Consider the following 13,871-nt stretch of genomic DNA (forward strand, 5'->3'; position numbering starts at 1 on the left):
GGGCCCTGGCCACTCCCTGACAGTGAACAAGGCCTTCTCTGAAGCTGCTTGAGTTCCTGTACCCCAGGAAAGGTACGGGGGAGGACTTTGTCCAAGCATTCTTTTCCTGCCAAAGCTGAGTATGTGCCTTTCAATGGCTTGTTTCTGTTGGACCACTGACCTGCCCTGTATACCAGACTCAGTGGGCACCCAGTGTCTCTTCAGTGAAAGATGCCACACCTGGGTGCCACACCTCTGCTTTTTCCCAAGAGTTGGCAGTGGTCTAACGTGTGCTTCAGCATATTGGTACCAAGGGCACTTGAGTACTCACCCACCCCCAACAGCACACTTCATGCTCAGAGTCCAGCAGCCAGGGCATCGGGCCTTTCCCTCTCTGACCACTGGCTCTGTGTTTCACCCGGTGCTAGCCAATGAAGGCAGGAAGGAAAACATCTTCCAGCTGTGTACCAGGTATTCATGTGATACTTCACCTCCTTCCCCAGTTTTCTAATGCCTTACAATTTCTCCTCTACTGGGGAGCAAACTGAAGCTAAAAGAAGAGAGGTTTCCCTTGTAGGTGTCCCTGGGTTTCGGTCCTATATCCCCCACACAGCCCTCAGCCCTTCGGTGATAGAATATGTAGTTCTCAGGGAGCTGGGGCAGAACATGCTTCCTCTGGTTCACGCTCTGCTCCTTCCGTCATGCAGAAGTGTGGCCATGTGACACACTTTTGTCAACACTGCAGATCCCATCTGCATTTCAGCCTATTCCCCAGACACACATTTCATAGGCACACTGAAATCTGAGTGCCTCTTATGTAAGAGGACCTGGGATTGAGGGAGAGGCCCAGGGAGCTTGCTGAGCACACAGAGCTATGCCAGGGACTTGAGCTGAGTCCTTGGGGAATGTGAGGAAGAAGAAACACTTTATAGTCAGAATGGCTTCTCAGCTTGCCGAGGGCCCCTACCACGCAGGCTTCATTCTTTCCTGGGTGGAACAGATGGCAGGGCTGAGGAAGGATGGCCTGAAGATGGGAAGAATTGTCCTCTGCAGGGACTGTAAACCCCCAGATCCAGGGCGGTGAGACTCATGGCTGTCAGAGACTCTCAGTGAAACCTCTGTCCTTCTGTAGAGGACTGTGAACATGGGACAGAGGGCTGACTCAGCAGAGATTTTCCAAGATCCCACAGGTGCCCACCTGTATATAAGATGGGGGCTGAGTCAGGTTCCTTCCTGTTAGCCCTTGGTCTGAACAAGAGAGGCAAGGAGGCCTGGCATAACTGTATGAGTCCTTTGTATGAGGCAGGCATCTCTTGGTCTTGCGCAAGGACCAGGGATCTCTGGGAGGTTAGTAAGGTTAGTAAGAGGCCAGGGAGGAGAGTATAGAGGACACTGGCTGGCTCAGGGCTATGGCTATGGCTTTCAGCAGCGTAGACAGGCAGGGTCTGCTGGTGGTATGGGACCCAGTGGGGCCTGGCCTCGCTGTACTGGGAATGTTGTTGGCTTTTTTATCTTTTCTGCTTCTTTTCCAAGGTGTGTCCATAGCCCAGCCTAGATTTCTTCCTGCTTTTCCCTCTGGTGGAGACCTCAGAGAAGCAGCAGCTAATGATGAGAACTGTGCCCTTCTAGTGCATGCCCTCCCCAGCCAGATGGCTCTGAATTCTGTGGGGTGGATGAGGGAGGAGCTGTGGGGTGCAGCCTCGATGCTGCTCACACTCCCAGATGATGTGGATGTGACCAGATTGTGGCACTGCCTCCTTGGTCAGCAGTCCTGAACTGTATAGGGAGGAAGATAAGGGGCAGCTGGGTCCCATGAGGAGAGTTCTACCCAAGTAGTGAGTTCCAAAAGAAAGGCTGGGAGGGTCATGTTCAGGAGCACATGGTGTTTTTGAAGAATTACCTTGCTTGGGCAGTGGCTTGAGCTAGTATCTAGTTCTAATGCCAGCTTTGATCTGGGTTTTTAATTCCACATTTTGCATTTACTCACATTCCTGTTGTCTGTTCTGGGTGAGTCCAGGCCACATCCCTTCTCCTCCCGTGCACTCTGCAGTTCAGACACTCACTGGCACACCGGGGAGGAGGCTGAAAGAGTCATCAGCTTCTTCTCTGCCTTCACGAGGAGCACCCCAGACCCATCAGGGATTCCAGAGACTCGTCTGGAAAACCTGAAGAATAGAGTCAGGCAAACATAGCTGATGATGAGCCAAGGAACTTGTTGCAATTTAAAGAGAGAAGCATCTTCCTGCAAAGTCAGCAGTAGGGAAATAGGCAAGGAGAATCTCTAAGCCTGTGAGCATGGGTGAAGTGAGGTTGGCCAAGGTCAGGAAAAAGAACATGCATGTTTGCCTTGGGCCTTCTAGGAAGAGGGCCATATAGGCCAGCATCGCCAGCTGCCCCCGCCCTCCATGCCTGGTCCTGAGATTGGAGACCATGTGCAGTGGCAGGAGGGCACATGGGGCTGCTACCAAGATGGCCCCTAATGATGGGTGTCACACCATTAAGACCATCACACACTTGAGCTGGAAAAGCCAATGATATTCTTCTTATACAGACTTGGGTACATAAATGACCCTGGTCAGGAAAGGGCCTCAGGGGAAGAAACCACATAGAGGCCTTATAGATATCTTAGTGGAGAGGGGACTGAGTTCCTTGGATGTCACTAGGCTGTGATGTTGGGAATGGGTGACTTCAGGGAAGACGCCACTACCACAGGGCTCCATGTTTTATGCCAAAATGAATGAGGAAGAAGGTTCCAGGGGCAGAGAATACTTCCTGCTCATTCGTCCTGTCCCAGCACATCTCCTTAGACAGTGACACTGGGGGAGGGGGTAAGGTAGGTCAGTTACCTCACAAAATCACCTATAAGAGAAGGAAGGAGGCAGAAAACTAAGGTAGCTCCCACACACACACACACAGTTACTGAACACTGCACATGTGGATGCTAAGAAAGAAAACTAAGGGTGAGGCAGAAGTGTATCTGTTCAGTGACTGCCTCGTGTGCTACCCCTGGACAACAGCATGTGGAAAGGTGCTCTTCATGGGAGACCACCATACCCAAATCTGCACGTGTCGGGGGCTTTGCTGACAGTGGCAGTGAGGTTTGAAACAAAAGCAAGTAACCAAACCCACAGTACACTCTATTCGGTGGCACATCCAAGGACAGATGGTTGCAGGGCTTCAGTGACCACAACATCCCCTTGAAGCTCTACAAGCTTCACGGCTTGGCTAATACCAAGGCTCTCAGAACACAAAAGGGTCCTCCAGCTAATGAGACTGTTGAACAGTTTTGGGAATTGAGATCCTATGACAGGCAGCTATTTGGCCAAGGTCACCTACTGGTGTGTATGAGAGCCCACACCTGCTCAGACAACAGCAGACAGAGTGTGGGCTTGGCAGCCACACCACTCAGTGAACTTGATGTGTTCCTGTGCTTCTGTGATCTCATCAGACACGTGGAGCACTGTCCCTGCATTACCTCATGATGTCCTCTCCACACCCTTGTGTATAGTCAGGAAGCCAGGGCCATGGAGGATGAAGTGCCTTCCCCAGAGTACTAAGTAGAGGACCAGGATTTGAATGAAGTCCAAGCTGAGGTCAACTGCCCCTACAGCCATGCATTCTTGACCTCTTCGTGCACTGGTGATAGACGTGGTGACACCCCTTCTCACCTCTGCTCCATATTCATGAGCGTGTGGATCTTAGGAATCGTCTTAGTAGGCGCTCCTACCCAGGACTGTAGCAGAGTCAGAGGACACAGCAAGTGTTAGCGTAGAATTCCTAAAAACTCCAGGTTGCCACATTACTTACTTGATGGTAATTTAAAAAAAAGCGATGTTGATACTACTCTTATAATCTTCATCTCTAGAAAACCAGTTTTAACTTGACAAGGGCCAGTCAGTGGCATAACTGTTAACGTGTATACCACAAGACTTGAAAACCTGACTTCCATCCTGGAACCACGTGAAGGTAGGAGAGAACAAACTCCACAGAGCTGTCCTCTTTCCTCTACACATCCCCCCAGAACACACACAGACAGACACACACACATATATACATAATAATACATGTTTTTAATTTTGAAAGGGTCCAAGGTGGCTGCAGAGATGGCTCAGTGGGAAAGGGTGCTGGCTGCTCTTCCGGAGGACCTGAGTTCAATTCCCAGCACCTACGTGGTGGCTCACAATCATTTGTAACTCCAGTTCCAGGAGATCTGACATCCCCTTCTGACCTCCATGGCCATTGCACACATGGCATACAGGCATATATGCAGGTAAAACATCATACACATAAAAATAAATGAATCTTAAAAGACTAACAATAGCAAGAAACAAACAAACTCAAACCAACCAAACAAAACCAACTCCTTTTTCCCATTCCCTGGGAGCTAGTCAGAGATGCAGCTTCTGAGTGGGAGCCTTCATTTTAATGGGGTCCCAGGTGAGCCCATGTCCACACAGGGCATCTCAGAAGGGGGCTGTGCTATAATGTGCTTCTGAAAGCAGGCTCTGAGTCTAGTCCTTTGTCCCCCACAGTGAGCTTGCTCTGTGCTTGATTGTGAGGGCCTCAGGTCTGTGTCAGTGTGCTGCCGCTGTCTGATACCTTGACCGTAGCCCATGCACAGATGTGTAGTGCAGTGAGCGGGGACAGCAGGTCTGCTTAGATGGAAGGGGACGGCACCCTCATTCTCCTGGCTTAAGAAGCCATGCTTTGCTGAGGCCATGCTGCCTGTGCCCTCGCATTTGAGTGAGGAAGTCCCTGCACCCTCTGGCTTTTGAATCTGAACTTTCAGTGAAGGGCACTAGTGTGGCTGGTGGAGTTGAACTGGGGACACAAAGTCAAATTCCACACATGCCCCTACATATTCCTCCCACACACACCCACATTCTGCTCATTGTCCTGGAAAACATCCATCATGTGTTCCTGGACCTTCTCCTGTGACCTCCAATGCTGCAGGGCTGTTGGCAGCAGTGAGCCAGCCTGTTCCAAAGGTGACACTGGCTCTGTCTCCACCCTGATGAACATCCCTCTTCTTGACCTAAATTCAGGCTTTCGGCTAGGGCCAGTGCTCAGCCAAGGCCAAGTGTTTGGGGGGTCCTTGAAAGCTGGTGTCATCAAACTCTATTCTCACTCTAGCCCCTCTTCCTCATCTTAGATATGCCCTGGGGCTCCTCCCCTTTTCTGGCAAATTCCTGAGCCTGGTCCCCCTATCTGTACTTCAGTTTTTCTTACTAGAAACGCGAGAGAATAACACTCTCCCCGCTTAGTCATTTAAAGGTTAGCATGAATACAATTAAAAGCTTGCACAGGGCCTGGTACATAGGCAGTACTCACTAACCATTACCCATCAGCATCCTTTCCCAGTACTGTCTCTGCAGTCTGACTTAGCTGGCATGTGCTTTTCTCTTCTCCCTGTAGCCTCCATGACAAGGTGCCAACTGCCTCCTCTGGCATTCCATTCCATTCCATTCCAGGCCAGCATGTCTTGCTTCTTGGTCTCCCTTACTCACCCTCCCGAAGGTCACTGTCACCTCCTGTGCATCCAGTTCTTACCAACTGTAGCTTTTAGCACTGAAGAGGCCAACAAGGAAGGGGCCAGCTTTGGCGGGAAAGGAGCCAGGAGACTGCTGATCCAGGAAATGTGAACAGGTAGTTCCAGAGAGCCCCAGAGGCGAAGAGTGACATCATGATGTCGCCACCACAGAGGGCCCTGTTTCGGTGACTGGAGCCGAGTGCCACTAGAGGCAAGGTTCATGGAGGGGACTGTGCCCACCTCAAATGGCCAAGGTGAGGGAAGGGGCAGAGGGTGCCCAAGTGCTCGAGCAGAAAGAAAGATAGATGGTGGGTTGTGGTGAGGAGCAAGGACTCATCACCTGGATGAGTGCCAGACTGCAGGTGTGGGCTGTGGTTGGTAGGGAGGCAGCTGTGGAAGGACCAGGGAGAGTGGCAGCAAGGTTGATCTCTACCTGAGGCGAGCCCTGAGGTTCTGATCGGCGTGTTTGGATGACGGGCAGAGTGGGCCCCTCCTCTCTGCCACGCGGGACTCTGTGTGCCACCGCAGGACTCTGCCAGCTGTCGCCACCGTCCATGCTGCTTTCATCATCGTTAGGACAAAGTGTGCCATAGAAACAGCTCGAGTATGATTGATTCTTGGCTCACGGTTGAGTGGTGGAGAAGACGTGGCAGCGTACATGGCACCCAGAATCATCCTGATGGGGTGGTTCCCTATCTGAGGCAGCAGGAGCGAGAGCCTTGCCTGTATCTCAACAGACCAGAAATTTGTCAGGCTTGACCCCTAAGGTCCACCCAAGGGGCCCATTTCCTCTCTCCAGGCCTTAGACCCTAAAGGTCCCAGAGCCATGCAGAACACCAAGGGTGCAAGCACATGAGACTGGAAGGGACATTTCAGACTCAGAATAACAGCCCCGAGACCTGCGTCTCTACGACTGTGAGCATGTAGAACTCCTTTAATTAAACAGATGAGAGCTAATGTCAGTGGCTTGAGTGTGAAGGGCACCGCATGGGGAGATAAACCGAGAGAAAGACCTGTCTGCGTGGGGAGAGGAGGTGGGAGGAAAGCCAGAGACACCCGGACTGGGTACTGTGGGGCCTGCTGACCCAGCTAGAAGGTCTGGATGGCCCCGTGGCTCCTCTGAGAGCTCTACAGCAGAGAAAGGACCCCAAGGCCTGAGTTAGTGTCAGCTGCTTGGGCTTCAGTGTGGAGGACAGGTGGCTGGGTTCTCCTAGGCCAGCCATCTTCCTGACTCCATTTCTTCCATCCACTGACTGAACTCTGCAGACACCTGGGTACCTTTAGTCCACATGCCCAGGCATCTGCTGGACTTTTCTATTTCTTTGTTCCTCTTCTCATATATCCACCCCTCCCAGCCTGCACTGCTGCCCTTGGCACCTCCTTGTGGTACCTGGCTTGCCCTTCCCCTTTTCCAGGTCCTCCCTGTGCAGCTCTCCCAGAATCTAGCCCATCTGTGCCCTATAGTTGTTTGTGGGATGGAGTGATGGACATTTCCTAACCCTGTGCACTGTTTTCATGGCTCCAGGACAGCAGGGGTGGGAGAAAAGCCTTGGGATTGGGATGATGCCCAGGCAGGTAGACACAGGTTGACAAATCTGCTCCCAGGTGCCATGACATGAAACCTGCAGCTTGGTGGGGTCTCCACACCTCCTGAGGGATGGCCATAGCTTCAAGGACCTAGCTGGGAGAGGCTCAGTGGAGGCTATATCTTCAGGGACGCCAGCAGGAACGGATCAGGGCCTCTGAAGTGGGTCTCTTGCAGGACCTACTGGATCTCTGTTCCACTGGAGTCCTCTCTTCTCTGGCAGGCAGCCTGGTTCCACTACTGAAGACTGGCCCATCTCTACCCAGGGGCCCTTAACCTGAGAAGCTGAGGGCCCTGCCTAGCCCCATGCCGTCTCCCATGTTGGGAATATGGAGTTTGTCAACTCAGTTACTGACCTACAAACCAAGCTGGTGTTGACAGCCAAACCCACATTTCCGACAAGGTCAGGCATGTACCTCCCACCTGCTTCCTTTCCTCCTGTGCCCCATGCAAGGGCTTGGCTTTTTCTACCGAGGCCCTTCCAGGAATGTACCATCCAGAAGAAAGGACTTGAAGGGACTTCATTTGTATTTTTCCAGCAGGCTCCACCGTCTTCTGGAAGGACTCTTGTTTATAGTGAACCGTCTGTGTAAGGCTTGTTTCCCAACTGAAAACTATTCCCAAAGAGAAGGAGAACCTTATCCTGCTGTTATGGCACCGGGTGATTATGGGATTCAACGAAGCCACACAGGGAAGAGTGGACAGGTGTGAGAATGGACAGTCGATCTGAGAAACTTCTGGAAGATCAGGACTCAGAGCCACATACCTGCATACCTACAGGAGATCTGTGGACATACAAAGCCAGCCCCCAGCCCCTGTGAAGAAAGGGCAGGTTTGGGGATGTATACTGACCAGGTTCAGGGGGCTCTCAGGTCTGCCCCCTGGCCAGTCACATGACAGCAGTGCTGTATGTCCTCCTTGGCCTTGAGTGTCGGTCAGGCTCAGAAATGAGTTTGACATTCAGGTGCTGCTCGTCGGAACATTAGCCTGTGGAATCTGAGGCAGTCAGAGATAAACGGGCCACAATGATCAGAAGCCCTGCCTAGCTGACCAAAGACTGCAGTGTCCTAGGGAGAATGTGAGAGGGCCATGCAGTCTACCCCTAACCCGACCTTTGTGGCAGATGAGGAGAGCTGGCGCCACCAGCTCCTGTGTAAGCGCTCTTGGTTACAGAAAGCCTCTGTGTGCTGCCCGGTACAGCACTGGCCATGGCGGTCCAGGAGCCACCAGGGTTAGAGTTTCCACCTGGAGATGTTCTGTCTCCTCTCCCAAGCCTAGCAAGGTAGGGGCCAGGCCTCCTTTTGGCTACTCTTGGTTCAGAAAGGGAAGATCTGAGGAGCCCCCAAGCTCCAGCTGTGAACTCCTTGCTGAAGGGTAAAGCCCTTTCAATGCATCTGAGCCCTTGTCCACTGTTGGGATGTTTTTGCTCTTTTATCTTTTTGAAGAGCCCACCTCCCAGCTCCCAGATAAATCACACACAGAGGCTTATTCTTGGTTAGAAATGTCTGGCCTTAGCTTGACTTATTTCTAGCCAGCTTTCCTTAACTTAAATTATCCCTGACTACATTTTGCCCCTGAGCTTTTTCTTATTCTTACTTCTGTGTATACTTCACTCTTACTCTCTGGCTGGCTGCGTGGCCAGCCCCTGACTGATGGGCTCTTCTCCTTGTTCTCTCGCTGTTTCTTCTCTTCCAGATTTCTCCTTTTGTTTATACTCTCTGCCCGCCAGCCTATTCTTTCTCCTGCCTCACTATTATTGGCTGTTTAGCTCTTTATTAGGACCATCAGGTGTTTCAGGCAGGCAAAGAATCACAGCTTCACAGAGTGAAACAAGTGCAGTATAAACAAAAGCAATAAAAGTAATATTCCTCGCCATCCATGGTGTATGTAGTGCCAGGGTAGTGACTCAGTATCCTTGCCTTGGCTGGCTTCCTGCTCCCACCAACACCAAAGGCTGCACAGACTCACTCTTACCTTTTCCGTAGGCCTTTCTTGGCCACCTTACCCTTCCCAAGGACCTGTCATCTGGGAAGCCTGCATGAGGTAGAAGTACCCGAGGATCCTGTCCCTCCAGCTAGCCCCTGATCTCTTCCGGGTCTTCTACAAGGGAGGGAAGGAAGCAGTGGGCAGGATGGAGCAGAGATGAGCTCTCCATAGCTCTCTGCCCTCCTTTCTGGCTCTCTCTCTTCCTCCTTGCTAAATGCCCCATCCCCACTATTGGAAGAGGAACCCAGTACCTGGATGGTGCAGCGTCCACTCCCTGGAGGGTCCCTCCTCTACCTGGGAGCACTGTGTTGACCCAGGCCTGTCTAGCAGAATTGTAGCTAGGTTGTAACCTGACCCTGAGAGTAACCACTTGGTGCTAAGGTAAAATGATGAAGTGTTGACGTGCTGGTGGTCCCATCCTGGCAGGCTCTGTGGCCAGGAGGACCTCAGCATCTCAGCTTGCTCTCGGAGCTTATCTTTCCAAGGCTGTTATCAGCAGGCAGGTGCCAGGTCAGAGCCAGATCCCCACTCACCTCACAGCCCATTCCTGACCAGACGCTAACAGTGAGCCTGTGTGCTCACTGGTTGGTGTCCCAAGGGCACACTTTTCCCGTCCCCAGATCAAACTGTCGGCTGTCTTTCTGACATGCGAGACCACAAAGAAGGCTTGTCTGTCCCCTTACTGGGGTCATGTGTTTGAACTGGAGAGTGGACCTGCTGCAGGTCTTGCATGCTGGGGCTATTTGACAACAACTTGCATGTCCTATCCTGTGAACACTGTGGTGCATTTCCAGGCTGCTGTGGCCATGATGCATTCCCCACCCTGAGGACCCAGGCTAGCCCTGCCCATCCCAGGTGCTGCTGCTGGGTCTTGTCTGTGCGTACAGGTTTGGGGATCCCCATGCCCTCATCACTGTAGCATACAAGAACTTAAAAAGGCTAGAAAACAGTGACCAGAGCTCTCAACATGTCAATCACAGGAAGATTTCCCACCTCCAAATGTAAGTATTTGGATACAAGGCCAAGAAGTGTCATTTTCTGAATCTGCCAGAAAAAGACAAAAATTGAGGTGGCATCCCCTCCTAAATTCCATAGTTCTACATGGCTCCATACAGCTGTTTTTCACCCTGACTTGTGGATATATGCCTTAAGCTATCATCTCTGGACCCCAGCTTCTACCCAGCCCCTCAGAAATGCTAGGCTTAGGTCATGAATGAAACTTGTTCTAAAGCAGAAAATGTGTCTGGTTCAGTCTCAGGTTCCTGTCTATGACGTCACCATCATTCAGTCTCTTCCCCTTGTGTCCTCTCCTCTCCACCATAACGACAGGGTGGGAATCCTTATCACTCTGCTGTCATCTGAAGGATGTGAACTCTAAGCCAAAGACCTAGCTTTATTCTCTGCTTCATACTAGCTGTGTGGGCAGGGGTCATCTCACGGAGCATAACACTCGGAGGAGGAGCAGCCCCCATCCAGCATGCCATCCAGTATCTGCCATCTCCACAGATCCTAACATAATGCAGTGACATGATGACCTCATCATCATGTCCTCCTGAGGCGGTGGAGGATATGAGAAGAGCCTGAGACTTAGAGCAGGTCGTGGTGGGGGATGGATTCAGGCTCTTGCTATGCTGCCCGCTGGCGATGTGGTGCAGATGCTGGGCCCCGAATGCCTCTGCTTTTGTCCCTGTGAAACGGAAGGAAAAGTGGTCATGTGAACACCCAGGAAGCAGGTCTGGCAAGCTCATTCACCCCAAACTGGGATAATACTGATTTTTTTTCTCCCCTTCACAGGCACACATTCTGGCAGTTCCGCCATGAGAACCCCAAGACCAGAGTTGGGGACCCTCCACCTGAGGGCCTTCCTGGCTTCAACAGTGGAGTCATGCTGCTGAACCTGGAGGCCATGCGCCAGTCTCCACTCTACAGCCATCTGCTGGAGCCTGCATGGGTACAGCAGCTTGCAGACAAGTACCGCTTCCGGGGCCACCTTGGGGACCAGGACTTCTTCACCATGATCGGCATGGAACACCCCGAGCTCTTCCATGTGCTGGACTGCACCTGGAACCGGCAGTTGTGCACCTGGTGGAGGGACCATGGCTACAGCGATGTCTTCCAGGCATACTTTCACTGTGAGGGCCATGTCAAGATCTACCACGGGAACTGCAACACCCCTATCCCGGAGGACTAGGCACCCACTCGCCCACTCTGCTTCTGGGGCTCCCGGGCCTGGGGAAGGATGCTCTTGGGATCCAGGTGCTACAGGCCTCCCAGCTGGCCAGTCCCTGTCCAGTGGCCATCCAAAGAAGTTTAACTGAGCCCTGCTGGAGCTCGAGCTGTTTCCCTTCAGGGCATCCTGAAGGACAGACAGATGTCTTCCAGTAGGTGGTTGAAGATACAGAAGGACAGATTCTCTTGTCTACATGGACTCAAACCCCTTTCAAAGAGCTGGCTTTTGCTAGACCAAATAAGTGTTTACTTTAGACTGACAGGCTTCTGTTTGTGAGGACCGAGCTATGCTGCTGTAGCCCCAAAGAGCCCTGAGTGAGTGAGTCAGGGCTCTAACAAGCAGCCTCCAAAGGAATGCCACAGTCCCATATCCTTTCTCAGGAGGTTTTGCTCCTCCTTCCCAGATGTCCATGTTGCTTGGTGCAGACTTCAAGTGCACATCTTTTTAGGTGAAGCCGCTTGGGCCAGCTAGGGGACACAGAATAACCCCTATTGTAGCATCCACAGCTCCTATCTTTCCGATGTATCCCAGAGCCCATTCCCATCCATCCCCTGCTCCGATGACCTGACTGTACTAAGGAATCAAATCTGCCATCAAAGAACAGAGGTTGGCCATGCTGAGGCATGCACTAGAATTGCCTGAACAAGGGAGATTTCCTCCAGGGAACAGCCTAACAGTTCACTAATGCAAGTGGGTAGGCTTGCAGAAGGCTGGCCTGTGGGCTCACTGTGGTCTCTGGCGTGGAAAACAGACAGGCCCATACTTTCCTGTGGCACCATGCCAGACCCTCCCCCTTCCCAGAAGAGTGCACCATTTCTGTATTTGTGCTTGTGAAGGCTCTGTAAGTCAGCTACCCACATGAAGCTTCCACAGGCCATGCCCATGTCCAGCTCATGTCCTCAGACAAGAAATGTGAGGTTCTCATGTTTTTTTCAATTCCCTTGACTTTTAAATTTTCTTTCGCCCCAAGTGAGAATAGCTAATAACTAATCTTAGAGAACACTTGTTCATGTTGTTTGTCCTCTGATCAGAGTTTTCAGGGGCCTGGGGCTCTGAATGAAGACTGGAATCAATATCAGAGGACCTAGAAGGACCAACAGGAAGGAAGGAAAGAAGGAAGGAAGGAAGGAAGGAAGGGAGGGAGGGAGGGAGGGAGGGAGGGAAGGAGGGAGGGAAGGAAGGAAGGGCGGGCCCGCCTGGGGGTGGCCGTGAGGTGGCCTTGCTGTGTTTGGTTCTAAGTACAGAACCATTTCATTCCTTGGAGATTGGAGATTCCTGGAGCTATTGGAGATCCAGCTGCTGCTGGGGACAAAGCAACCCCTCCCTGAGCCCAGACCTCCCCGCTGCATTCATGCCTGGTGAGGTGGTACACACCCCTTCACTAGCCCTCAGCTGGAGCCCAGTTCGTCTGTTCTCCTGGCTACTTGATTTCCTATTTATAGCTTCTGGTTATTAGATGCCTGCCGTGTGCTGGGCATCGTCTTGAGGATTTATATGTGCTCTAGGTAATATTCATGAAAACCTCAACAAGCTCATTCCCGTTCTAAAACTTATGTATGAAAAAAGAGGTATGGGCAGAGCCCTGTGCTGTGTTGTTTACTGCAGCTTTTTATTATACAAAAACCATATAATGGGATATATTAAAAATCATTTTAAGGAATATTAATGTACCAGAAAATACTTACACTAGTGCGTAAAGAATACAAAATACAAGATTATATGTGTATCCTTTTATTTTTAAATTGCATATGTGTGTACAAACAGGTGCATACATGAAGTTCGCGTGTGTGTGTGAAAAGAGGGAGACTCAAGAACAAGCCTATTCTGTATTTTGTCCAGTTCAGTTCCTGAAGACCATGCTTTAAACACATTAACAACACAGTTTTCTCAGTGAGGGTGGGGGATTCAAGGCCAGGGAGTTCTTAACCCACAATGACAGCAGAAGTTTTCATCAAGAATTAATGTGTTTCTAAAACTGTGTCTCCTGTTGTTGCAAGAAAAACAGTAAGCCAGGTACTCAGAGCACAACAGCATCCTCCACTCACTGTGTGTGTGTGTGTGTGTGTGTGTGTGTGTGTGTGTGTGTGTGTGATTGTGGGGAGCACAAAGGACAACTTGTGGAATCAGTGCCCTCCACATTTACATACTGTCTTAGTTAGGGTTTCTGTTGCTGTAAGAGACACCATGACCACAGCAGCTCTTAAAAGGAAAACATTTAATTGGGGCTGGCTTACAGTTCCAGAGGTTTATTCCATTATTATCATGGTGGGGAGCATGGTGGTGTGCAGGCAGACACAGTGCTGCCTACATCTTCAGAAGGCAACAGAAAATCAGCTGAGATGCTGGCTGGTAGCCTGAGCATAGGAAATCTCAAAGCCCACCCTACAGTGACACATTTCCACCAGCAAGGCCACACCTCCTAATAGTGTCACTCCCTATGGGGGCCCATTACATTTAAACTACCACACATTCATTGTACCAGCCCCCCCCCACTTACTTTTGAGCTCACCCTCAGGAGGTCCCCCTCCCCTGGCACCAATGGCTTTGATCTAATGCCTCTG

The 13,871-nt window shown here is 51.2% G+C and overlaps 1 protein-coding gene across 1 annotated transcript in view; it reads left to right on the forward strand.

The window, feature by feature from the left end:
* The window catches only part of Xxylt1 (xyloside xylosyltransferase 1), a 131,446-nt gene extending 118,807 nt beyond the window's left edge, over positions 1-12,639 (forward strand). Inside the window, exon 4 of the mRNA XM_075967461.1 lies at positions 10,875-12,639. Coding sequence (XP_075823576.1) covers positions 10,875-11,271 — 397 coding nt within the window. The 3' untranslated portion in view covers positions 11,272-12,639. The remainder of the gene's footprint in view (positions 1-10,874) is intronic.
* The last annotated feature ends 1,232 nt before the right edge of the window (positions 12,640-13,871 follow it).

The sequence above is a fragment of the Microtus pennsylvanicus genome, chromosome 1 (assembly GCF_037038515.1).
Source record: "Microtus pennsylvanicus isolate mMicPen1 chromosome 1, mMicPen1.hap1, whole genome shotgun sequence".
Lineage (NCBI taxonomy): Eukaryota > Metazoa > Chordata > Mammalia > Rodentia > Cricetidae > Microtus > Microtus pennsylvanicus.